Consider the following 25,591-nt stretch of genomic DNA (forward strand, 5'->3'; position numbering starts at 1 on the left):
TAGAAGATTTAGAAATTAGGAACTGCTCTGGTGTTATGGTGTTCAAAACTATGCCGTGAAGAGATGCACATTTGTCTTTCCCGGCGCTGGCGGTGAGTGTTCAGTTGGATGTGGCTGTTACATACATGAGATGTTGCGAAGAGAGCCAAACAAGGCAACCACCGGTTGGCAACAGGTGGCCACGGTGGATTAGAGGCAGAAGGGAATCGGCTAGCGAATGGAACACTTCTGGTAGCTTGTAGCCTGAAGCGGGAAACGTGTGGTGGAGCAGAGAGGTATCCTGGCAGACGGACAGCCAAGGCTGATAGGCGTTTGCTGTCAACAAGGCTCACTGTTTCTGCACGAGCAGCGGCGATGCTTGGCTTAGCAAACCGAGGGAATGCAGTGATGCCAGGAGTGAAGTGCTGGTTGCTGCAGAACTACAGTTAGAGGAGTAAGTGTTGGCTGTAGTGCATACGAACGAGGCAGGGCTGGCCTATTTGAGTTGCCTATTGATTTCGCGCTGAAAAACAAAGCGGCCGCTTTCAACTGAAAGAGTACTGGCTGAAGGAAATGTGCCAAGGGATTTTATTGATTACCGTTCTGATATTCTGTGTGCTGCGGAATGTGTAGAACGTTGGCTTCATTGAGAATTTGTTTTGTCTGTTTACAGTTAAGTAGGGTGTTGGCTTTGGTCGTGTATCTTTGGAATTTGGTTTTGGGATGACTTCTGGTACTGAGTATCTTTTATGTTTTCACTGTGCATTGTTATTTGTTTATCTCAGTTCATTCCCTTGTGTGTAACATGAATGAACTCAGAAGGACTACTGTGTTGTTAGATTTTATATTCATTTGTGCCCCCTTATTGTAACATTGCCTGATTCTCTTGGGGCAAGGCCAGGCTGGCCGGGCGGTTCTAGGCGCTGCAGTCTGGAACCGCGTGACCGCTACGGTCGCAGGTTCGAATCCTGCCTTGGGCATGGATGTGTGTGATGTCCTTAGGTTAGTTAGTTTTAAGTAGTTCTAAGTTATAGGGGACTGATGACCTCAGAAGTTAAGTCCCATTGTGCTCAGAGCTTTTTGAACCATTTGAATCTTGGGGCAAGTTTAAAAGCGCCCCACAGTGGTAGCAGAGTGTGGTTGTGAATTGTGTTAGTGTGCCATTAGTGGTAGCATTAAGGTAGTTAACGGTTGTGTGTCCTTATGCTCTTTTGGTGTGATGTTGCAAGAATAACTCTTAGGGGCGCCACAGGTGCCATTTGGTTGAAAAGGGATGAATTCGGCTATGAGGTTACTTTCGAAGACACACCCTTGGAAGTACAATGTCAGGATTGGTCCAAAAGTCTCGACAGGTGCTGGGGAAGCCAGTATGGTTATCAGGGGATTACCAGAATAGCTACTATCCGGTTTGCGTTAACTGCCAAAGAGCTAGTGATTAATTTTTTTTTAGGGTGAAGTGTCCGCCCATTCACATCTAAAAAGGCAAAAGGCTCAGGTAACTCATTATGTGAACTGGTTGAATGGTCTGAAACTCTTAAATAAAGAGCAGTTAAACGATGAAGTATGACACATGAAAAGTAATGCTAGGAAAGCGTTACAGTAACCTTGTAGAACAGAGAGTAAGCAGGTAAGAACTACTACACAATCACCCGCGCATTTCACGATTGTAAACTGGTACTTGCCATAATATACAGAAGAAACGACAGTGACATTTTACAGAAGCTGTAAAACGAACTCTTATAGTACGCGACACAGAACTTCTGATGAGTGGAAAAACTTGATTAATATTCAGTTTGTTTCAAGCAGTTGTTACTACAGTATATGTGGACCTTTAAAAAGAAAGAAATTAAGTATTACCTTACTGGGCCGAAAATAAGCCGCACTTTTTTCCAGATTTCACCTTCGAGAAGTTAGGTTGGGCTTTGCAACAATACATCTAGTGTCTGTAGCCGGAGCAGTTCTAGGCGCTACAGTCTGGATCTGCGCGACAGCTACGGTCGCAGGTTCGAATCCTGCCTTGGGCATGGGTGTGTGTGATGTCCTTAGGTTAGTTAGGTTTAAGTAGTTCTAAGTTGGATGTGGGTTGCAGTAAGTACTGGGAGATGAAGAAGCTTGCACAGGATAGAGTAGCATGGAGAGCTGCATCAAACCAGTCTCAGGACTGAAGACCACAACAACAACAACAACAACAAGTTCTAGGGGACTGATGACCTTAGAAGTTAAGACCCATAGTGCTCAGAGCCATTTGAGCCATTTTGTACCAAAACCACAACCAACAATGAGGCTGGAAGAAAGTGTGGACTGGCCAATGTTGGCCTATGTTGGCCCATGGGAGAATGCTACCCCATTTCGTCATTCTGGCGAGAAAAACTATGCCCAAAGAAAACTTTTCTAAGGGATCAGTGATTTGCTGCCAAGCAAAGTGCTGGATGACGACGTAACTAATAGTTGACTGGCTGTTTACTATTTGTAATCGCAAACATGGGGCACTGGTTTCTAAGACAGCCATGTTAATTTTGAATGCCTTAAAGGGAATCTAACTGTTGAAGTGAAAGATAAACTTACTGCACAAAAGACAGATCTTGTCGTAATACCAGAGAAATGACTTCAAAAGTGCAGGTGCCAGGCGAGTTCGAAAGTAAGCCATTCAAGTACAGCCACCGAAACATGTGTTCAGATTGGCTCCTGGAAGAAGACCATGCCCTTAAACAGTCTGGTAAGATTAAGAAGCCATCGTTATCTTTCTGTGCGAACGGATTCTTCTTTCGTAGGCCTCCAGATAATCAAAGTCCATCATCAAGGGATTCAAGAAATGCTGCATATCGAATGCACCGAATAGCAGCGAGTATGGCATATTAGGGACGAGAATGAAGAAAATGATGGTAGTAAGAGTGATATCAATAATGTGAATACCGGTCCTAATAGCGATAAAAGTGAATATGACAGAATATGGTACCGGCATGTTAGGTGCCACAGTGTAATACATAATTATGGTAGAGCAAATGTTTACGGTACATACCAAAGTATTACATACAAGTACAAGTAAATTTGTGGTACTTGTACTCCTCTGAATGTGTGCGACTTATTTTCGCGCGATTTTTGTTTTTCATTTTTTATTTATTCCTCTAATTTTGGGGTGCCGCATGTATGCGATGGTAGCTTATTATCGAGCCAATATTGTACTATACTTCAATATCCTTTAACTATTTCTGATTTATACCTGAACAGTAGCCTTCGGCAACCATGCAAACGCCAGGAACGTTTTCTCCTTGACGTTGAAGCCAGCGCCGAAAGCAATGACGACGGAAATGAGGATTCGGCACTGAAACAGAAAAGCACAGCGATGTCGGCCAACCGGAGTTTACAGAACACGAGCTCAGCACATTACTGCTCAACAGACTTTCACTTTACCGTGAGGGCAATAGCCAAACACGCTATGGCGAGTCCGACACGATCCCCTTCCAGTTCAAAGAGGTTGATCTCCGCACCAATGAGGCCAAACAGCGCTGGTTGGAAGAATGCCCAGATCGTTTTGAAGGACTGTGACACAGGGCTCTGCAATGGAATAAAACTCATGTCATTCATCGATATAAGGAACGCCACAGCGGTATGTCCAAGCGTTTGCAGCAGCTACACTGAGGTGACAAGAACCACACGATAGCGATATGCACATATACAGATTGCAGTACTATCGAATACACAAGGTATAAAAGGGCAGTGTATTGAGCAAGCTGTTATTTGTATTTGTACCCATAAGGTGGTACGACGGGAATTAACAGACTTTGAACGCAGAATGGTAGTTGGAGTTAGATGTATGGGACAATCCATTTCGGAAATCGTTTGGGAATTCAACATTCCGAGAGTCACAGTGTGAAGAGTGCGCCGAGAATGCCAAATTTCAGGCATTACCTCTCACCAGGGACAATGCAGTGACCGACGACCTTCACTTAACGACCGAGAGCAGCGGCGTTTTCGTAGAGTTGTCAGTGCTAACAGAAAAGCAACAGAGTGTGACATAACTGAAGAAATCAACGTGGGACGTACGACGAACGTATCCGTCAGGACTGTGCGGCGAAGTTTGACGTTCACGGGTTATGACAGCCAATGACTGACGCGAGTGGATTTGCTGACAGCACGACATCGCCTGCCGCGCCTTTCCTGGTCTCGTAACTATATCGGCTGGAATCTAGACTACTAGGAAACTGTGACCTGGTCAGATAAGTTCCGAGAGCCTTGTGCTAATCGGACGTCCCGTCTCACCTATGTACACTAATCCACACGCACAACCAATTTCATACACGCCAGCTGTGTGTAGTTTGTCAACTGCATCCTTGGTAGAACCGAGCATGCCTGATATTTTGTTTCTGTTTCGGAAAATTGGTTTGATGTCGGCTTTTCGTAGAATTTTGCCAATACGTTCGGTGACCCCTTGTACATATGGTAACACAGCAATGCTCTGTGCCTCCTTCTCCTCTTCCCTATTAGTCTTCTCCCTTGTCGACATGGTGCTGTCTATCGTCTGCTTCCCATAGCCATTAGTTCCGAAGATGGACCTGAGGCGTTCAAGTTCTGTCTTCAGATGTTCTTCGTCGCTTATCCTGTACGCTCTCTTCGTTAGCGTGTGCAGGGCGGACTTCTTCTGCGTGGGGTGATGGTGGGAGGAGGCGTGGAGGTACCTGTCCGTACTGGTTGGTTTCCTGTACACTTTGTGGCCAAGTTTACCATCAGGTTTTCGATAAACGTCCACGTCGAGAAAAGGCAGCACCCCATTCTTCTCTGTTTTCATTGTAAACTGAATTTTCCTATGCTGTTGGTTAAGGTGTTTGTGGAAGTTCTGTAACTCCTCTTCTCCGTGGGCGCCAATGACGAAAGTATCAACGACATAGCGAAGCCAACAATTTGGACGTAATGGTGTGGACTGGAGGGCTGTTTCCTCAAATGCCTCCATGAAGATTTCTGCTGCGATAGGCGATAGGGGTGAGCCCATAGCTACACCGTCAATTTGTTCATAAAATTGACCTCTCCACTTGAAATAGGTGGTCGTCAGACAGTGGCGCACAAGCTCACATATATTAGGTGCCACGCGTTCTTCTAGGATGTTCACAGTATCTGACACTGGGACATTCGTGAATAGGGATTTGACGTCGAAACTAACCATCAGATCTTGGTCCGTAACACGCATTTCCTTTAGGAGAGACACGAAGTAAGTGGAATCCTTAACGTAGGACTCGGTTTGATGCACTAGGTGTCGGAGCCTAGGTGCCAGTTCTTTCGCTAGGTAGTAGGTCGGCGAATTTATACTGTTTACTATGGGCCTTAAGGGGAAGTCGGTTTTATCCTTGGTGCCTGTGTCACTTGCGGGATGAATCTTCTGGTCTTGTCGAAGTTGATTCTAGAGTGCTTGAGCAGTGCCTGCGTCGTTTTGATTACCTTGGCCGTCGGATCTCCCTGAAATTTCTTGTAGATAGGTTCTGCGAGAATATCTTCCATTCGTTTGTTGTAATCAGTTGTGTCCAAGACTACAGTGGCGTTGCCCTTACCTGCCTGTACCACTACTAAGTGGGGGTTGTCCCTGAGGAAACACCAATAAAGCATACCTTTCACCCTTCCTCCTCCTCCTTTTACAGCCAATCAAGTAACGACACGGTTTTCTCGTGCAGCTATTTAAGGAACCAAGTGAGTTTCATTTAGCAGTTTAACGTAAGGCCCTGATGAAGGCTAGCTGCAACGCTGGCCGAAACGTTGGCGCATTTTAAATTATGACGATGCGGTCTGATACCCTGAAGAATTTTATTGAAGATGACAACGGCCGCGGAAGCCTACGCTTACATTTAGAAACTGTTCTCATGAAGTTTCAAGACGATATACCTCACCAATCACATCAAAATTAAAATAATAGTTTATTTTCCTGTCGATATATTTTTGTGTATTTCGTAATATTTTATTCACAGGTTGAAGAGCGGCCAGCTCAACCACCCTCGGGGAAAGTAAATCTAAATAAATAAAAATTTCCGCATGTACGAAAGATCATCACTTGAGAACTGCTCAATAGATGTGGCTGACTTTTTGTTGTTGTTCTCGCAATTTTCAAGACAAGGTTGGTACGTTTTTGGAAAAGTCACCGAAAAAGTCGGAAATTTGGATGATATTTTTGTATGAAAAACGCCTCTAGTTTCCGATTCGCCTTGCATTCCGAGTGACGATTAATAAATCGCAAAAAAAAAAAAATGCTTTCATTGCAGCACTTCAAGATGAATATTTTTTGTCTCTTCGGACGAAGAGACAAAAAATATTCATCTTGAAGTGCTGCAATGAACGCATTAAAAACACCAACAAATTATTACGAAATGAATGAATTCCAGCTTGTTTCAGTTGAATTAATTCATGAACTTACTGAAATTTTTTGTACGAATTCAAGGAAAGATTCGGTTGGATGAACCCTTCTCGATCAACGGGCTGACTGACAGAGACAAAACACAGCTTAAACCACCAGTTTATTTCATTTCAATAAATTCATGATCTTACTGAAATTGTTTTGTTCCAATTCACACAAATTCAAGGAAGGATTCGGTTGGGTGAACCTTACTCGAACAACTGAGACACGTTACACAACAAACACTTTTTGTTAATCCGTCTGCGAGAAAGAATATTCTAAGCTGTGCAGTGAAAATGTGCGGTTTTGTTTTCCTTCTCGCAGTCGTTTTTAATAGTAAACAGGAAAGCTGTGTTTACAGCTAACTTTATAATCCTTCTTGTTCGTAACTTGAAACCGCGCGATATATTAAAGCTACTGTTCTCACAGATCCAGCAGTTTGAAAGATCTCTCTCTCATGCCTCGTGTACTACACTACTGGCCATTAAAACTGCTACACCAAGAAGAAATGCAGATGATAAACGGGTATTCATTGGACAAACATATTATACCAGAACTGACATGTGATTACATTTTCACGCAGTTTGGGTGCATAGATCCTGAGAAATCAGTACTCAGAACAACTACCTCTGGCCGTAATAACGACCTTGATACGCCTGGCGTACTGTGACGAGCCAGTTGCTCGGCCACCATTGACCAGACGTTTTCAATTGGTGAGAGATCTGGAGAATGTGCTGGCCAGGGCAGCATTCGAACATTTTCTGTATCCAGGAAGGCCCGTACAGGACCTGCAACATGCGGTCGTGCATTGTCCTGCTGAAATGTAGGGTTTCGCAGGGATCGAATAAAGGCTAGATCCACGGGTCTAACACATCTGAAATGTAACGTCCACTGTTCAAGTGCCGTCAATGCGAACAAAAGGTGACCGAGACGTGTAACCAATGGCACCCCATACCATCACGCCGGGTGATATGCCAGTATGGCGATGACGAATACACACTTCCAGTGTGCGTTCACCGCGATGCGACCATCATGATACTGTAAACAGAACCTGGATTCATCCGAAAAAATGACGTTTTGCCATTCGTGCACCCAGGTTCGTCGTCGAGTACGCCATCGCAGGCGCTCCTGTCTGTGATGCAGCGTCAAGGGTAATCGCAGCCATGGTCTACGAGCTGATAGTCCATACTGCTGCAAACGTCGTCGAACTGTTCGTGCAGATGGTTGTTGTCTTGCAAACGTCCCCATCTGTTGACTCAGAGAAAGAGACGTGGCTGCACGATCCGTTACAGCCATGCGGATAAGATGCCTGTCATCTCGACTGCTAGTGATACGAGGCCGTTGGGATCCAGAACGGCGTTCCGCATTACCCGCCTGAACCCACCGATTCCATATACTACTAACAGCCATTGGATCTCGAGCAACGCTAGCAACAATGTCGCGATACGATAAACCGCAATCGCGATAAGCTATAATCCGACCTTTATCAAAGTCGGAAACGTGATGGTACGCATTTCTCCTCCTTACACGAGGCATCACAACAACGTTTCACCAGGCAACGCCGATCAACTGCTTTTTGTGTATGAGAAATCGGTTGGAAAATTTCCTCATGTCAGCACGTTGTAGGTGTCGCCACCGGCGCCAACCTTGTGTGAATGCTCTGAAAGGCTAATCATTTGCATATCGCAGCATCTTCTTCCTGTCGGTTAAATTTCGCGTCTGTAGCACGTCATCTTCGTGGTGTAGCAATTTTAATGGCCAGTAGTGCATAATGAGTATATGGATAGGGAGATGTTGGAGGAGGAGGTGGGTTAGAGATGCAAAGGGAGAGGGTGGAAGGCGATGGACAGATATAGGGGGAAGGGGGAGAAGGAGGGCAAAGGCAAAGAGAGGGTGGAGGAGGACAGGGATAGAGAGAGGGGGAAGAGGACAGAAGGAGATTAGGACGTGTATCGAATACCCGCATAAACTTAGTAATTGCAAAGCATTGCGAAGTTCGGTAGTAGCAGACTCACGGTCTGGGGCCAGCCCTGCCTGCGCCAGCCGGCGGCGGCGACGAAGCCTGCCACGGTGGCGCCCAGCGGTCCCGCGCCGTTGTAGCCCACCGCCTCCGAGCCCAGCACGCACACCAGGCCGCCCGCCAGCAGCAGCCACGTGCGCAGCGACACGCAGAACCTCTGCAGCATGGCGCACGCGACAGTCGCGTTACAAACACGAGAAAGTGAAGCGCCTCAAAACTCTGACTAACCTACAGTTCAACAAGGAAAAGGGACATCTGGGCATCACTCCCAGATACAACCAGATCAATATGAGAAGCAACAAATATAAATCAGCCCGAAACAAAAAGCTGAAAAGTGCTGGCTGCGAAATGAAGTGAAACTTGTTCACAAAGAGAATGATCTGTTTAATAGGAAACTTACCAACATACACACAGAATTAGCTCATTTCTTGCTTCTTGCAAGACGAGACGTTATAATCTCACGCACATTCGGATTTAAGATTGATGAACTTAGTTAGAGTTACTGATCAACACGTGGTTCCACTTTACTCACAAAGTAGTAACAAAGCAACTACCGCAAAATAATCTGAATTTAACACGAGAATTCCACTCCGCTGCACTTTAAGATAGCATTAGATATTTTAGAGCTAAACCTGAAATCAAGGTGATTAAATTTTCAGTTAGGCTGAACTTAAGAAATCCATTGTCCTACGGACTTAACAGACACGCGCTTAGCCGGAGATCTTACCACTTCAGACGCTCGCCACGGCCACACTGCAACTGCCCTACTGCCGAGCGTGCTTCCTGAGGGTGGCTCTCAAAGACCAACGGAAGTGGCCAGAGGGGCAGCTTCCTATACCAACATGACAACGGACGGACAGGACCATACTAAGGATAGAAACCTCTTTGCTTTTAGGAAGCGTAGCTACCTGTTCCGATGTTGGTCCTACTGTTCTCTAGCAGACAGCCTTGTCTGCTACCCTCAAGCATGCAACTAGAAATACATACGCTCATTCATCCTCTCACACAAAAGGGAAGGGGGATGACAGTATCTTATCATATACAGTATATAAAAGAAAGCGGATGTAGGTTCTGTATGAGACTGTGTGACATGAATTACATATAAGAATTACATATAAACTGTGCTTTAAAGTGTAGTAGTGTGATAGATCGTTCTTGTTTATGTGTAAAAGTAACACGTTCCACTGCTCAGTCTCCTCCCAGATAGTCAGAAACGCCACAGTACATTTAGAAGAGGAATTTATTCCATAAATGGCAACAGATTTAAGAAATTAAACATGAAAGGAATCCAACAGAGACCTTTCATAACCCCAACGCTCCGGGAAAAGACTGTGCAGGGAATTTTCTGGCCATGCTAGGACATTCCCAAGCAGGCTTCTCACACCCTACTTAAACCAAAAGTGTAAAAGAAAAGGCAAAAGGACACCAGCTACTTGCTAAAACACAATAATTTCAACACATCTTTAGAATCTACCAATTTCAAACAGAAAAAAAAGAACACAATCTGTGACACCTATTTAAAAGGTAGTGTAGACCTAATTCGGTCAGCAAGTAAAAACAATGGTTCCTGTGTCATTAATATGAAAACAATTTCTGGTTGTTACCCTTATGGAGTTCACCAGTATTTGCTTATTGCAAGAGCCAACTGATCACAGGAAAATTTATGACTGTTTATTAACAACCAAAATTTATGAAAATAGCAAAGGTGCCACAGCAATTAAAAAAAAGAACATCAAATAACATCGGTATTAAAAAGCAGAACATAACAATGCACAATCTGCAAAAGCAACAAAATGATAAGAGAAAAAACATGTTTTACAAAGTGGCTATCGCAAAAAAATTCTATATCGTATAAAACTAATAATTTGTAGAATTAAAATAACTATGTGGCACTCATTTAATCACTCTACTATATTTCAATTAGCTAGCAAACAATGAGCACTGTGTCATTATACTGAAACTACAATAATTATGTGATTGTTACCCTTAAGGGGTTCCTCACAGTAAATATGCCCCATGCAAAGGCTAATCGATCACAGTTCAATGAGAATAAAAAGCTATCTGACTGATAAACGAAGCAATGCCACAGCAATGAATTTACGAAACAATATATCACAAATCTAATACATCACACAAAAACAAACACTGATAAATAAAACAGTACAATAGTCAACATCTAAAACAAAAAAACACCTATAAATAAAACACCTGCAAAACACAAGATTCAAAGTCTAAAAAAGATAAATAGAACACCTGCAAAATACAAGAGTCAGTCTAATAAACACCAATAAATCGAACTCCTGCAAAACACACGAGTCAGAGTTTCTCTGACAGAAACACACGTATATGCACTGGACTAAGAACCGTATAATCACTGTTCACTGACACACTCAGTACTTCCACTGTTCCGAGGCACAATATAGGGGAAAGAGGGGGGGGGTTCGTCGCCGCAGCTGTCAGTAGGAATTTTTTTGTCCATCTGTTGCGTGCGATCCCGCCGTCTCTGCCCTCTCATGAAGTTTCTCCCGTGTCACGTCATCTCGATTTGGTTCAATGTTTGTGTTGTCAAATTCGTGCGGTATCCTCGTTTGACACGCCAGGTTGATATTCCTGGGCAAGGATGACACTTAATGGCTCTTCTTTTGTGCCACCCTTAGCGACCAGAGAACATCGAACCATGATTTACTGTCGCTTGACAGTGGGCATCCGTCAGGAGATGTTGATAGGCGTCATTGAAGTCTGCCAGTTACTCTGGACAGTATGTGTCAAAAGGCTCCATGCCCTTTGTGTTGTTACATTCTTGGGTTATCCTCAATTTGCTCGCCGGTTTGATATTCCTGGGCAAGGATGACACTTAATGGCTCTTCTTTTGTGCCACCCTTAGCGACCAGAGAACATCGAACCATGATTTACTGTCGCTTGACAGTAGGCATCCATCAGGAAATGTCGATAGGCGTCGTTGACGTCTGCAAGTTTCTCTGGGCAGTACCTGTCAAAAGGCTCCACGCCCCTTGTGTTGTTTCACCGCGGCCGTCTCGTCACGGTCGCGTGCGTGTGGTGCGTTGCCAGCAGATGGATTTCCGCGCGGTGGACCGCTCGCCCATCTCAGGTCATCGCCTCGAGGAAGGGTCGCCCGGGGCGGCCGCCCATTAGCTCCAGGTACAAGGGAAAGTGTTTGCCGCGTACCTTCTTTTGTTGTCGGCCGCGCTCCCAAAGTGGCCTGGCTGACAGCGTGTCCTGCTGGGAGACCCGCCAGTTTACAACTAGTCCGGCTGCTCCCGCTGTCTCTTAAGAGTTTTGCCGGTTCGCTTTCACGTTCTCAACTGCATTCACAGAAATTTTTCATCATTCTTATGTGGTTACACAATGTCATACATAATACCACTTAGTATTGTCTTTCACAATTTTTAAGAACAAAGTGAGACTTAATATTTTTTTTAATAAAAAAATTAGATGAATCGACAATATAAAATAAAATTTAAATGACTTGACAATGTAAAAAAAATAAAAGTGAAATGACTTGGCAGTATAAAAATAAAAATTTAAATGAACTGACAATATAATATTTAAATCCACATCACTAATGTGGTTCACTTACGTTTTAATAAATCAAATGCTATTTATTAATTCACTAAAATGAATAGGATTATGCCTTGTGCAAGTATAGGTCAGGACAGCATAGGGTTCACATGTTATTTACACACACATACATGCACACCTGTTGTCTATTCTACGAACTAACTACCCATAAACATGCATTACTCAATATTCTACTTCTATCCACTACTAGTTAAGCCAATAAGCTACTTCAATGCTATTTCAACACCGTGTATATACCACTACAACATTGTTCTAATTCGTCCTCTTCTTGACGCTCGCGGCATACGTCTTGTCACATGATAAATATGGAGAACTTTCCTTAAACATACACATTAAAAAGAACAATGGTTATTTACACGCCAAAACATTTATACCAGTTCGCACACCTGAAAAGAGACTCGCAATTATACATTTATCATACTCATATATTCACACATAAAACAGTAAGAAAATTTCACCTAAAATTACGTTATCACAACAATTAATCACGCAGATGACTCTGAGAAGGTTAAAAATATTTGCATTATACAGGTTATATTACATTTTCTTACCCATTTTGCTGCGATTTCGTTCCTTCTTTACGTTACCTTTCGCTTCCAAATCAGTTATTTCGCCTGTGGTGGTTATTCTGGATTCATTTCTCATGAATGGCAAAATTGTGGTCACCTCTATTCTGTAAAACAGTATCATCTTAACATATTGAACTTACAACAGACACAAAAGATCCGAATCCTCCTGTAGTTTAAATGACAAATGTTTTGCTTTATCCTTATTACCTTAAACCAAGCTTTCCTTCGTTCCCATAATCAAAATTATTTAATCATCCTCTACCTTGAAGAGGGAAATTTCCTCAGTACAAATCATATAGGCTGCAGTGCATCCCGCACCAGCGAAAACAGTAAGCTGTAATGCTCACAGCATCAGCAAAACACATAAACGTCGCTTTTTTAGGACAAGTATTAACGCAGAATAATTTTTTTTTTTTTTAGGCTTTGGCTCAACATCAATCAAGACTACAAAAAGGATCCATATTTCCGTTCCATTCTCCATTTGCTGAAAAGCTGCTCGTATTTGACTACCACAATAATATTTCAGAGCCACGTAAATTACACAAACCACAATTCTTCTTTCACCTTGAAGGGAATCAATATACTTACGAAATCCACAGACAGCACTTTACGTACTCAGCTATAAAGAACAAAAAAGACATATATCATCAATATTAACATATCATCGCATATTGGAAGCCAATGGTTCAACAATCGTATTATCGCATCCTGTTTTCAAGATTCCAAACTTACTCATTCCTTTCTCAGAGTTCTCCTATCTTAAAATATTCATACAGCATGCATACTATAGTAAGAGATCCTCATTTATACTGACAGATATAGAATAGTAATAGATAGATAGTAGCACTGAAAGCAGAAAATCGGAAACAAGGCTACTAACAGCTGGGGACCTGTGTTTGCCAGACCCATAATACCCACAGATCGGATATTCCCCTGATTTTTCCTATCTTAAAATTTTCATACTGCACGCATACTATAGTAAGAGATCCTCATTTACACTGACAGATATAGAATAGTAATAGATAGATAGTAGCACTGAAAACAGAAAATCGGAAACACGGCTACTAACAGCTGGGGACCTGGGTTTGCCAGTCCCATAATACCCACAGATCGGATATTCCCCTGAGTTTATGCACTAATTCAGCAACGATCTTGCTTTCCTCAGGAGCGACTCTTTTCAATTTACACACAAAAAAAACATAAACAGCATTTTACTCGTTCACAAAGAAACCTTTTATCTTCACGTTTGAATCAAACTAAATCCTAATTGCACAAGGAAAGAAAAATAACTAAAAACGTCACTTCAATCAATCACATAGAAACAGCTTTATCATTATTTTTACTAACATATTATTCAAAATGCATACGTCACAAATTTAAACTAATCAATCCTCACCGTCCTCTCTACTTCTCACTGTCCTCTCTACTCATTTGCCATGTCGCTCATTTGTTCCGATTGGGCGCCTTCTGCGCTGATCGTTTGTCATTGCCGGTTTCGTTCATTTCCATTTGCTGGATTATGTCTAGGGTTAGCCGGCCGAATTTCGACATCATGAGGTGCTCCGCCTACAGTCCTATTCCCACCGTATTCATCGTATCGATTCTGGTTGCCGTACCTGTAGCGTTCACGATCTTGTCCACGTCCTCGATCATTTCTGTTGTTCCACCTGTGTTCGCGACTGTCACCCCAGTTTCTATACGGCCTGTCCCGATTATTGTTCCGTTCGCGTCGCGACGACCAGTCACGCCGTTGATTAGTACTACGGCCACGACTGCGGTCGCGCTGCTGTACCCCGTAATAACTTTGTGCCTGATTAGGCGGGCATTCTCCTGTATTGTATTCCAACTCTTGGAGAAGCGTCTTAAACGTTTCCACGTCCTCTTTGCATCGTCCCGCAAGAATGACGTGCCGCAAGTGCATCGGCAATTTGGTGATGCATATCCTAATTAGTTCCGCAGGCCCGTATGGGTCGTATAGGAATTGATTTGCCTGCAGCATGTGGTCGAATAGGCGTGCAGGGCTGCCGAAACCAGACTGGTTCAAATTTGGCAGCATAATTATGCCATGTTTGACCCTATCTTGTGCCGCTTCCGACCAATAGGCGGACAGAAAGGCTTGTCGAAACTCCCGAGTGGAGTTGCAGTGACGCGCTGCCGACCTCATGCGAATCGCCGGTTCGCCTTCCAAATAGCCACACATATATTCTATCTTATGTGAACTTGCCCAGTCGGGAGGAAGACAGAACTCAAATTGCTCGAGCCATGCTCGTGGATGTATTCCTTTTTGCGAATTTCGGAATATCTCAAACTTTCTCACCGTAAGGAAATGTTTGAAATCAAATCCCCGCATTTCCTCCTGGCGAGGCCCTTGAATGTTTCTATTATTCTCATGTCTGCCCCTCAAATTACATTCTTCCCTGTCGTCAAAATCTCCCTCGTGGCCGGAGTCCCTCTCTGCACTGTTCGTACGGCTATTTTTAATGCTATTGCCGAGTTCGGAACCACACGCCATGCGGTTTTCCAGATGCGCCACGCGTTCTTGTAATTCGCCTGTTACAGCTCTGTTTTGCCTGTTCACTTCGAACTGTCCCTTCTGAAATCTCAGAAGCGAACGCACTTCTGCGGTCTCTGCGGCAGCTACCGGTGTAGTATTGTTCTCGCTTTCCGTCAGCTTCATCGTGCCTACAATGTCCGCTAATGCCGCAATCTTATCATCAATTTGTCTCTTGTCCTCCGCCCCAGTCTGCTTCAATTGTTCTACTTGCTGTTCCAACGCGTGGATCGCTAAACTGTTGTCCGCTATTGTGTTGCTAACGGACGTGGGACAATGCGTTTCCGCCTCTCGGACTGTCGAGAGTACCTGCTGGTGCTCCCTTTGGCGTTCTTCCCTCAGCTCTTGGAAATTCCTAAGCAGCCGTTCTTCGCTTTCTTTAGATTCGGCATCGCCCCTCCGCTTGCTCTGTTCTAAGGCTTGCAGACGATCATCGATTTGTTCAAATGTACGGCCTAATTCTTTCATAATATCACTTTTTATCTCACTTGCCAGATTGTTTATTCTTTGTGAGATATCATCGGACACTCTCTGCATCGACTTGTCGACTTTATTTGTCTGCTGGATTAGTTTTTCGTCTATTTGTTCGCCTAGCTCTCGGATCGATTTTTCAGATTTCTGCGTCATTTGTTCGCCTAGCTCGCGGATCGATTTTTCGGATGATTCTTTTTGTTCTCGGAACGATTTTTCTGATTTCTGCGTCATTTGTTCGCCTAGCTCGTGGATCGATTTTTCGGATGATTCTTTTTGTTCTCGGAACGATTTTTCTGATGATTCTTTTTGTTCTCGGAACGATTTTTCAAATGATTCTTTATTTTGTTGCAATAAGGCTTTCATGAGCTCTGCCAAATCAATTTGGTTAGTTGGAGGCAAATTAATTTGTGGCTCTGATGTGAGCCCGTTCGTCCTGTCTTGCATTTCGTCTGAAGTATTCCCCATTGCATTTTCGGAACCGCCCGACGCGTTAACATTCGAAATTAAATTATCCCCTTGGTCCATGTTGCTTAGGTTGTCGGACCGCTTACTTTTAGTTTGGTTACGTGTCTGCATTAGTGCAATTTATAACCGGTATGCGACACACTAATCAAAATAAATGTGTCCCACAAAAATTACGACAGTCACACAAAAGATACCCAACCTAGTACGCACTTTTTCACACGCAAAACAAATTTTTATCTTAGATCGAAACAGTGGAATTTACAAGCGAGAATAAAAAACACACAGACATATAAAACACACAAGTATAAAAAACAAAACAAGACAAACAACGCAACGCCGATCAACAACGCCGTGAATCTTTTGAAAGTCTGCTCGGAAACAACGCAGAAGTTGTTTGAGCGCTGTAGGGAAAAAAAATTAAGATTATAACACGCTCGCAATCTAACATTTCAGAGATTCCAGAGTCTAGCGGAAACACAGAACAGGGTCGCCATGTGTAATATTGTTACTTTAATTTGGTATGCTGATGTGTAATATTGTAACTTTAATTTTGTTATGCTGAGATCGGTGCTAATAGACAATAAAAGCTGGGTTAAAAGCCGTGATCTGTCTGGGGACGTTAACCGTGGATTACTGGGCAACTGTTTCATCAGATATTTAGTCTTGGTTTACCAACCAGACTAACATTAATGATAATCTTTTAATAGTCATACAAAACCGGTAATATATATATATATATATATATAAAGGATAATTTAAATAAAAAGAAAGAAATCAGTTTATATTTGGAAATTTATTTTAAGATTGTTCATTGAAATTTCAGCGTATTATACGTGAGTTATAACTGAGCTGGTGCCTTATTTACGATTAAAAAAAAATGTGAGATTGTAATTTTACGGAACACATAAAATATGGAGCCAAGATTGGGAGACTGTATACAACACTGCATTCATAAAATCACACACGAAGAACATTGAAACATAAGCAAGAAGAAATTAACCACAACCAACAGATTCAGTTTTTTACCCAAAGAAATTACGTTCATACCACAATCCTGTCCGTCATGTAATTACCACACACTGGTATACTAAATTCATATTAACTCTTTGTGAAGTCTTCGCAAAAAGAATAGCTGAGGGCTACTTTGATGATTACACCACATGCTTCACGTGGTCAACTTGGTTTACACAAAGCGTACAACTCCACAATAATTTTGATAATTAAAATACATTAGATCGAAAAGCAATTGACAAAAGAAAAACCTTGAACTGGTTACTAACGTCTTACTATTAACCTGATGGGTCAAACAGTTATATAAGCACGTGGTAGTGGTCTCGCAAAGTACACCGCACGTGGGTTGAACATAAAGAAAAGCATAAAGAAAAGTTGCTATATTAAAAAAAATATTCTCAAGACGAGACGTTATAATCTCACGCACATTCGGATTTAAGATTGATGAACTTAGTTAGAGTTACTGATCAACACGTGGTTCCACTTTACTCACAAAGTAGTAACAAAGCAACTACCGCAAAATAATCTGAATTTAACACGAGAATTCCACTCCGCTGCACTTTAAGATAGCATTAGATATTTTAGAGCTAAACCTGAAATCAAGGTGATTAAATTTTCAGTTAGGCTGAACTTAAGAAATCCATTGTCCTACGGACTTAACAGACACGCGCTTAGCCGGAGATCTTACCACTTCAGACGCTCGCCACGGCCACACTGCAACTGCCCTACTGCCGAGCGTGCTTCCTGAGGGTGGCTCTCAAAGACCAATGGAAGTGGCCAGAGGGGCAGCTTCCTATACCAACATGACAACGGACGGACAGGACCATACTAAGGATAGAAACCTCTTTGCTTTTAGGAAGCGTAGCTACCTGTTCCGATGTTGGTCCTACTGTTCTCTAGCAGACAGCCTTGTCTGCTACCCTCAAGCATGCAACTAGAAATACATATGCTCATTCATCCTCTCACACAAAAGGGAAGGGGGATGACAGTATCTTATCATATACAGTATATAAAAGAAAGCGGATGTAGGTTCCGTATGAGACTGTGTGACATGAATTACATATAAGAATTACATATAAACTGTGCTTTAAAGTGTAGTAGTGTGATAGATCGTTCTTGTTTATGTGTAAAAGTAACACGTTCCACTGCTCAGTCTCCTCCCAGATAGTCAGAAACGCCACAGTACATTTAGAAGAGGAATTTATTCCATAAATGGCAACAGATTTAAGAAATTAAACATGAAAGGAATCCAACAGAGACCTTTCATAGTGCTCAGAGCCATTTGAACCCGTTCCCCTTCCTCAGCGGGCGCCCCTGGTTGAAATATCTTTGACTATTTTTTACTCAGGTAACATCCCCGATAGAAGTCAATGAGTTCTCCTGTTCGACACTTCTGCTGTTACTGGTTCTCTACGGACAACGCAATACTCTACCTCTTCTTCTACACTGGCGGGTCCACCTGTCGTGACAAGTAGTGGTCAATTCCGCATTACATAGGAGCCTCCGCCTACTTTTGATCAGCTTGTGTAGAGACAAACCTTCCTCATAGTTCATCAGTGAAAACCGTATCAAAATCCCTACAGTAGTTTTCTAAAAACAGCCTTGACAGACTGACAACAAATCCTGGAGTGGGACTTTTAATTTAGTAATATGTACAGATGACTGTTTTATTACATTTAATTATGATACCAAGCAACTGTTTACTCAGAGTAAGGAATAAAATTTTTACGCGCCCTAAAAGTTAGGCGACTGCGAAAACCTGACTGATAGAGAAACACACGTTGACTCTGCGCGGCGTGGGTGACACATTACGACTAACGCTTGACATGCGGTTGCCATCTCTTCAAGGTAATGCGGTTCAGCCCAGTGTAGGGTGAGGTGTTAAATGCTCATGCCAAGCAAAGTAAGCACCAAGCTGCCATCGCATCGCGACAAGCGGCTATGCTCTTACAATGTGAAAGTACAATATGACAGTATTACAAATAGGTCGAAGTTTTTTCCTTTTCACTGGGTGAAGCCGAGCTCCACTGATAAAATTTCAGCTGTTGTTCAGGGACATTTGTGAATATTTTGATATAAAGGACTTGTGATCTTCGGTGGCTTGTTAGACAGTAATAATGCAACTGTGCCGACCGGTGTGGCCGAGCGGTTCTAGGCGCTTCAGTCTGGAACCGCGCGACCGCTGCGGTCGCAGGTTCGAATCCTGCCTCGGGCATGGATGTGTGTGGTATCCTTAGGTTAGTTAGGTTTAAGTAGTTCTAAGTTCTAGGGGACTGATGACCTTAGATGTTAAGTCCCATAGTGCTCAGAGCCATTTGAATTTGATGCAACTGTGATGTATCCGGTTTGTTACGCCGGTTATCTTTGTTTTCACGAAAATATTTTCGCAATAATGAAAAACGCTCTAATATGCTATTTCAAAACCTACAGCACTATCTCCGGATGCAAAAGTATTGTGATGAGATTGCCTTATGTACGGTAACAGCTGACCATACACTTTTTGGGCTCTTTCATTACATTTAGTGAACCCATACGCGAGGGGTACATCGAGCAGCTCTTCAGCACTGAATCTGTCCGTACTTCTTTGTATCACAGACAACGTACAACTGACACTGTCGGAAAAGCACACCGGTGGCCGACCCCAGCAGTAGTGAGGCAAGTTTGAGGGCGAAGAGAAATGTGCACGTTACTGTTGTCAACTGCAAGTACTGTGGGTAAATGAAACAAGTTTGTGTCCATACAAGACACACATCGCATACCGTCGACGTTCCCACTGTTGTGCGGATACTTGCAGCGTAATACAGGCACAAAGATAAATAGGGGAAATAAATCAAATAAAATTCAATTACTATGTAGCGAGCCACAGGAGACCACAAATCCCATATGAAAAAATAGTCATAAAATATCCCTTAACAACTTCCGAAATTTTGTCAGAGTGGCTCGGTTTCACCCGTATACAGCTTATCGGGCAGAAAGTAACAAAATCATGGAAAAATTGTTTAGTTGACAGCCGCTTAGCGTATACACTAAGCTGACAGAAGTCATGGGATATCTCCTAACATAGTGTCGGTTCTCCTTTTGCCTGACATCCTGCAGGAATTCGACGTGGCATGGACTCAACAAGTAGGTGGAAGTTCCCTGCTGAAATATTGCCTCTATAGCCGTCCACAATTGCGAAAGTGTTGCCGGTGCACTATTTTGTGCACAAACTGATCTCTCCATTATGTGTCATAAATGTTCGATAGGATCCATGTCGAACGATCTGGGTGGCCAAATCAGTAGCTCGAACTGTCCAGAATATTCCTCAAGCTAATTGCTAACATTTGTGGCCCAGTGACACGGTAATTCGCCAACCATAAAAATTAATTGTTGTCCGGTTGAAAATGATATCCTAGTAGCCAAGTATAACCATTTCCAGTCAATGATAGTCTCAGTTTCACCAGAGAACCCAGTCCATTCCACGTAAACAGCCAACACCGTTATGAGCCACCACCAGCTTGGGCAGTGCCTTGATGACAACTTGAGTCCATGGCTTCGTGGAGCCTGTGGCACTTTCGAACCCTACCATCAGCTCTCATCAACTGAAATCAGGACTAATCTGTCCAGGCCAAGGTCCAAACGATGTGGCCACAAGCCCAGGAGAGGAGCTGCAGACGTGTCAGTCGTCTGCTGCCATAGCCCATTAACGCCAAATTTCGTCGCGCTGGCCTAACCGTTGTGTTCGTCGCACATCTCACATTGATTTCTGTGTTTATTTCACGCGGTGTTGCTCGTCTGATAGCACTGACAACTCTACGCAAATACTGCTGCTCTCGGTCGTTAAGTGAAGGCCGTAGGTCACTGCGTTGGCCTTGGTGAGAGATAATGCCTGAAATTTGGTATTCTCAGTACACTTTTGACACTGTGCGTATTGGAATGTTGAATTCCCTAACGATTTCCGAAGTGGAACTGCCAGTCCACGTTCAAAGTCTTAAAATTCACGACGTGCGGCCGTAATCACGTTACAAACCTTTTTGCATCAATCAACTGACTACAAATGACAGCTCCGCCAATGCACTGCCCTTTCATACCTTGTGTAAGCGATACTACCGCCATCTGTATACATTCATATTGCTATCCCACGGCTTTCGTCGCGTATTGAGTACGGATGAGAAAGTTGGTGCAGATAAAGAAAGCTTTATTCAAGAAAAGGACGAGGTCGGTATTAAATTTTGAGTTCTAATTGAGAACTATAATTGCATACTGCTCGTCTGGAGCACAACAGCACACAGATGTCAGATGCCGACGATGGAGAAACGGGAACAGTATTTGTAAGTATTTGAAACTTTGTGTAGAAGCTAAATGAATGGGGAAACTTTTCCCAAAGAGATACAAACAAGAATAGAACAAGACTTAAAGAAAAATTTTTATTCACAGTTTATAAAGAGGCACGAATATAAAGGTCTGAAGTTCAACCGACAATACGCTCTGATAGGACAAAAATGAGGAAGTAAATCGAATGTGCGTTTTTCAGAGCGACCATAGCGGTACCTCTTGTTAATCAGTAGAGGAGTACCACAAAAATCTGTACTTGGGTGTCGTAACCGAGATTCAAACCCCGTTACTACCGAATGCGAGATCCCTGCCTTACCATTGCGCCACTGCACTAGATATTATACCAGAAGAAGAGACGGGCTATGGGAACATCTGCTAACTTATCTCAGAATATTCAATTTATCGTTAAAAAGGAACAATACAGCGGAATCGAAAAACAACGCAATCAAGTTGGCCAAAATTTTTCAAGAGGCACCGTATCGAAGATTTATACTGTATGCAGAGAAAATGGAAAAACATCATCCGCTAAGTGACAACACGGAGGAAAGTGTGTGTTGAATGACCTGAATAAGGTTGTGGCGAAAAATAAGAGGATGAAAGCTGCAAAAATCACTGGTTAATTGTATGTCGAACTCGAGAACCCTCTCAGCCCTATAGCAGCACGTAGGGACCTCCATAAGCAGTGAATTGGAATTCAGTGATGCAAATGCCCGCAGCAGAAAAACGCGGTGCCGAAGCCATAAAACCTGGACTATAAATCAATGAGTCTTATTTCCCAATGCTTCCAATTTCTGGCCGAATTTAAGTCCTAAGAGTAAAACATGGCGTGGTTCAGTGATGATTTTGGCAGCCATAGCACGGTATTCTATTGGCCCCATGGTTGCTCTGCAGGGTTGCACCACTGTCTTGGATTATGTGACCATTTCGGCTGATCATGTCCAACCCATGGTACAATGTTTGTTCTCCAATGGTGACGCTGTATTCAAGACGCTGTTGGCACAGTTCGCATCGCCCAGTACTGGTTTTGTGAACACGAGGATGAACTATCGCATCTCCCCTGGCCAACACAGTTACCAGACTCAATGTTATTGAATCTTTGTGGTCTACTTGTGGAGAGAATCCTGCGTGTTCGCCGTCCACCTCCATAGTAGTTACCTGACCTTGCCACTATTTTGCAGAATAAATGGTATAAGATTACATTGAAAACCATCCAGGACCTGTATTCATGCATTCCGAGACGACTGGAAGCTGTTCCGTATACCAATGGTTTTCCTATAACGTATTAGGCACGGTAATGTTCTATGTTTGGTGTTTCCATATTTTTATCCACCCGCTTAATGTGAGGCAACCAAGTTTCGCGTTTGCCATACTAAACGATGAATGAGAAATTCTCTATAGTGCCTCACAATTAATAGCGAATGCCGACACGGTTCACTTTGGAATACTGTCCTGGTTTAATACAAATGTATTTGAAATGGAAACACATCCTAAGACCAAGAAAAAGGACACACCACCAAGGAATTATTCGAATGGGACGGAAATCAGTTGATGTGATGTACGTGTACAGACAAATAAACGGTTACAATTATAGAAAAAATCGCACGATTTATTCAAGAGAAGCAGCTTCATAAACTAAGCAACTCCATAATGCGTTGGCCCACGTCTGGCCCTTATGCAACCAGTTGTTCGGCTTGGCGTTGGATGTCCTCCAGAGAGATACCATCCCAAATTCTGTCCAACGGGTGCATTCGATTGCCAAAATTCCGTGCTGGCTGGAGGATGCTGCCCATAATGCTCCCAGCCGAGGGAGGTCCGGTGACCTTGCTGTCCTGGGCAGGGTTTGGCAGGGACGAAGACTAGCAGTAGAAAATCTCGCCATGTGCAGCCGGGCATTATCTTGCTCAAATGTAAGCCCAGAATGGCTTACCATGAAAGGCAACAAAACGGGCGTGTAATAACGTCAATGTACCATTGTGCTGTAAGGGTGCCGCGGTTGACAACCAAAAAGATCCTACTATGAAATGTAATGGCACCCCAGACCATCATTGCTGGTTGTCGGGCCATATGGCGAACGATGTGGGGTCTAGTTCTAAGCTGGACTCATAGCTGAAGACAGTGTTGTTCCAGTCAATGAGTGTGGAGGCCTCGATGACCAGACGTATCTGCAGACACCCCAGACAGTGGTTGAATACCAACCTGACTGTCACTCGTCATGTGGCGTGACACCCAAAAGTGAGAGTCTGTAGTGCCATTTCATTTCGTAGCAGGACGCCTTTGGTTGTCAACCGCTTCACCCTTACAGCACAGCGATACGCTGACTATATTCAAGGCCCTGTTTTGTTGCCCTCCATGCACGCCATCCTGCGCTTATATTTCAGTAAGATAATTCCTAAATGCATACGGCGAGAGTTTCTAATGCTCCTCTTCGAGCTTGCCAAACAGTATCTTGGCTAGCAAGTACGCCGGATTTCTCCCAAATTGAGAACGTTTGGGGAATTACACTACTGGCCATTAAAATTGCTACACCAAGAAGAAATGCAGATGATAAACGGGTATTCATTGGACAAATATATTATACTAGAACTGACATGTGATTACATTTTCACGCAATTTGGGTGCATAGGCCCTGAGAAATCAGTACCCAGAACAACCACCTCTGGCCGTAATAACGGCCTTGATACGCCTGGGCATTGAGTCAAACAGAGCTTTGATGGCGTGTACAGGTACAGATGCCCATGCAGCTTCAACACGATACCACAGTTGAAGAGTAGTGACTGGCGTATTGTGACGAGCCAGTTGCTCGGCCACCATTGACCAGACGTTTTCACTTGGTGAGAGATCTGGAGAATGTGCTGGCCAGAGCAGCATTCGAACATTTTCTGTATCCAGAAAGGCCCGTAAAGTACCTGCAACATGCGGTCGTGCATTATCCTGCTGAAATGTAGGGTTTCGCAGGGATCGAATAAAGGGTAGAGCCACGGGTCGTAACACATCTGAAATGTAACGTCCACTGTTCAAAGTGCAGTCAATGCGAACAAAAGGTGACCGAGACGTGTAACCAATGGCACCCCATACCATCACGCCGGGTGATACGCCAGTATGGCGATGACGAATACACGCTTCCAATGTGCGTTCACCGCGATGTCGCCAAACGCGGATGCGACCATCACGATGCTGTAAACAGAACCCGGATACATCCGAAAAAACGACGTATTGCCATTCGTGCACTCAGGTTCGTCGTTGAGTACACCATCGCAGGCGCTCCCGTCTGTGATGCAGCGTCAAGGGTAACGTCAGCCATGGTCTCCGAGCTGATAGTGCGTGCTGCTACAAATGTCGAACTGTTCGTGCAGATGGTTGTTGCCTTGCAAACGTCCCCATCTGTTGACTCAGGGATCGAGACGTGGCTGCACGATCCGTTACAGCCATGCGGATAAGATGCCTGTCATCTCGACTGCTAGTGATACGAGGCCGTTGGGATCCAGCACGGCGTTCCGCATTACCCTCCTGAACTCACCGATTCCATATTCTGCTAACAGTAATTGGATCTCGACCAACGCGAGCAGCAATGTCGCGATACGATAAACCGCAATCGCGATAGGTTACAATCCGACCTTTATCAAAGTCGGAAACGTGATGGTACGCATTTCTCCTCCTTACACGAGGCATCACAACAGCGTTTCACCAGGCAACTCCGATCAACTGCTTTTTGTGTATGAGAAATCGGTTGGAAACTTTCCTCATGTCAGCACGTTGTAGGTGTTGCCACCGGCGCCAAACTTGTGTGAATGCTCTGAAAAGCTAATCATTTGCTTATCTCAGCATCTTCTTCCTGTCGGCTAAATTTCGCGTCTTCGTGGTGTAGCAATTTTAATGCCCAGTATTGTATATGGACGAAGCCATCCAACCAGCTCGGGTTTTTGCCGATTTATCGCGTCAGTTGGACACAATCCGGCACGACAACCCTGTTAATCAGTGCCAAGCGGAATAACTCCTTTCAGAAGGCCTTTTGTGGACCAACGCGTTATTGACTTGCTCAGTTTGTGAAGCTCTTTCTCTTGAATAAATCATCATATTTTTCTGAAATTGAAATTCGTTTATCTATACATATGCATCACATCAGGCGATTATCGTCCCATTTGTGTAATTCCTTCGAGATGTGTCTTTTTTGTCTTAGACTGTATTTCGGTTAGGTGTCCGTATAATTGGGCTCATGTTTCAGTCATACCCAGTGG

General features: G+C 43.5%; 1 protein-coding gene across 1 annotated transcript in view; it reads right to left on the reverse strand.

Annotated features, from left to right (window-relative positions):
- Positions 1 to 25,591, reverse strand: part of LOC126156694 (putative SLC9B1-like protein SLC9B1P1) — a 110,055-nt gene that overhangs the window by 8,231 nt on the left and 76,233 nt on the right. Inside the window, exons 8-10 of the mRNA XM_049916327.1 lie at positions 8,368 to 8,529; positions 3,391 to 3,534; positions 3,200 to 3,301 (exon numbers count right to left, since the gene is read on the reverse strand). Coding sequence (XP_049772284.1) covers positions 3,200 to 3,301; positions 3,391 to 3,534; positions 8,368 to 8,529 — 408 coding nt within the window. The remainder of the gene's footprint in view (positions 1 to 3,199; positions 3,302 to 3,390; positions 3,535 to 8,367; positions 8,530 to 25,591) is intronic.

Source organism: Schistocerca cancellata, chromosome 2, assembly GCF_023864275.1.
Source record: "Schistocerca cancellata isolate TAMUIC-IGC-003103 chromosome 2, iqSchCanc2.1, whole genome shotgun sequence".
Lineage (NCBI taxonomy): Eukaryota > Metazoa > Arthropoda > Insecta > Orthoptera > Acrididae > Schistocerca > Schistocerca cancellata.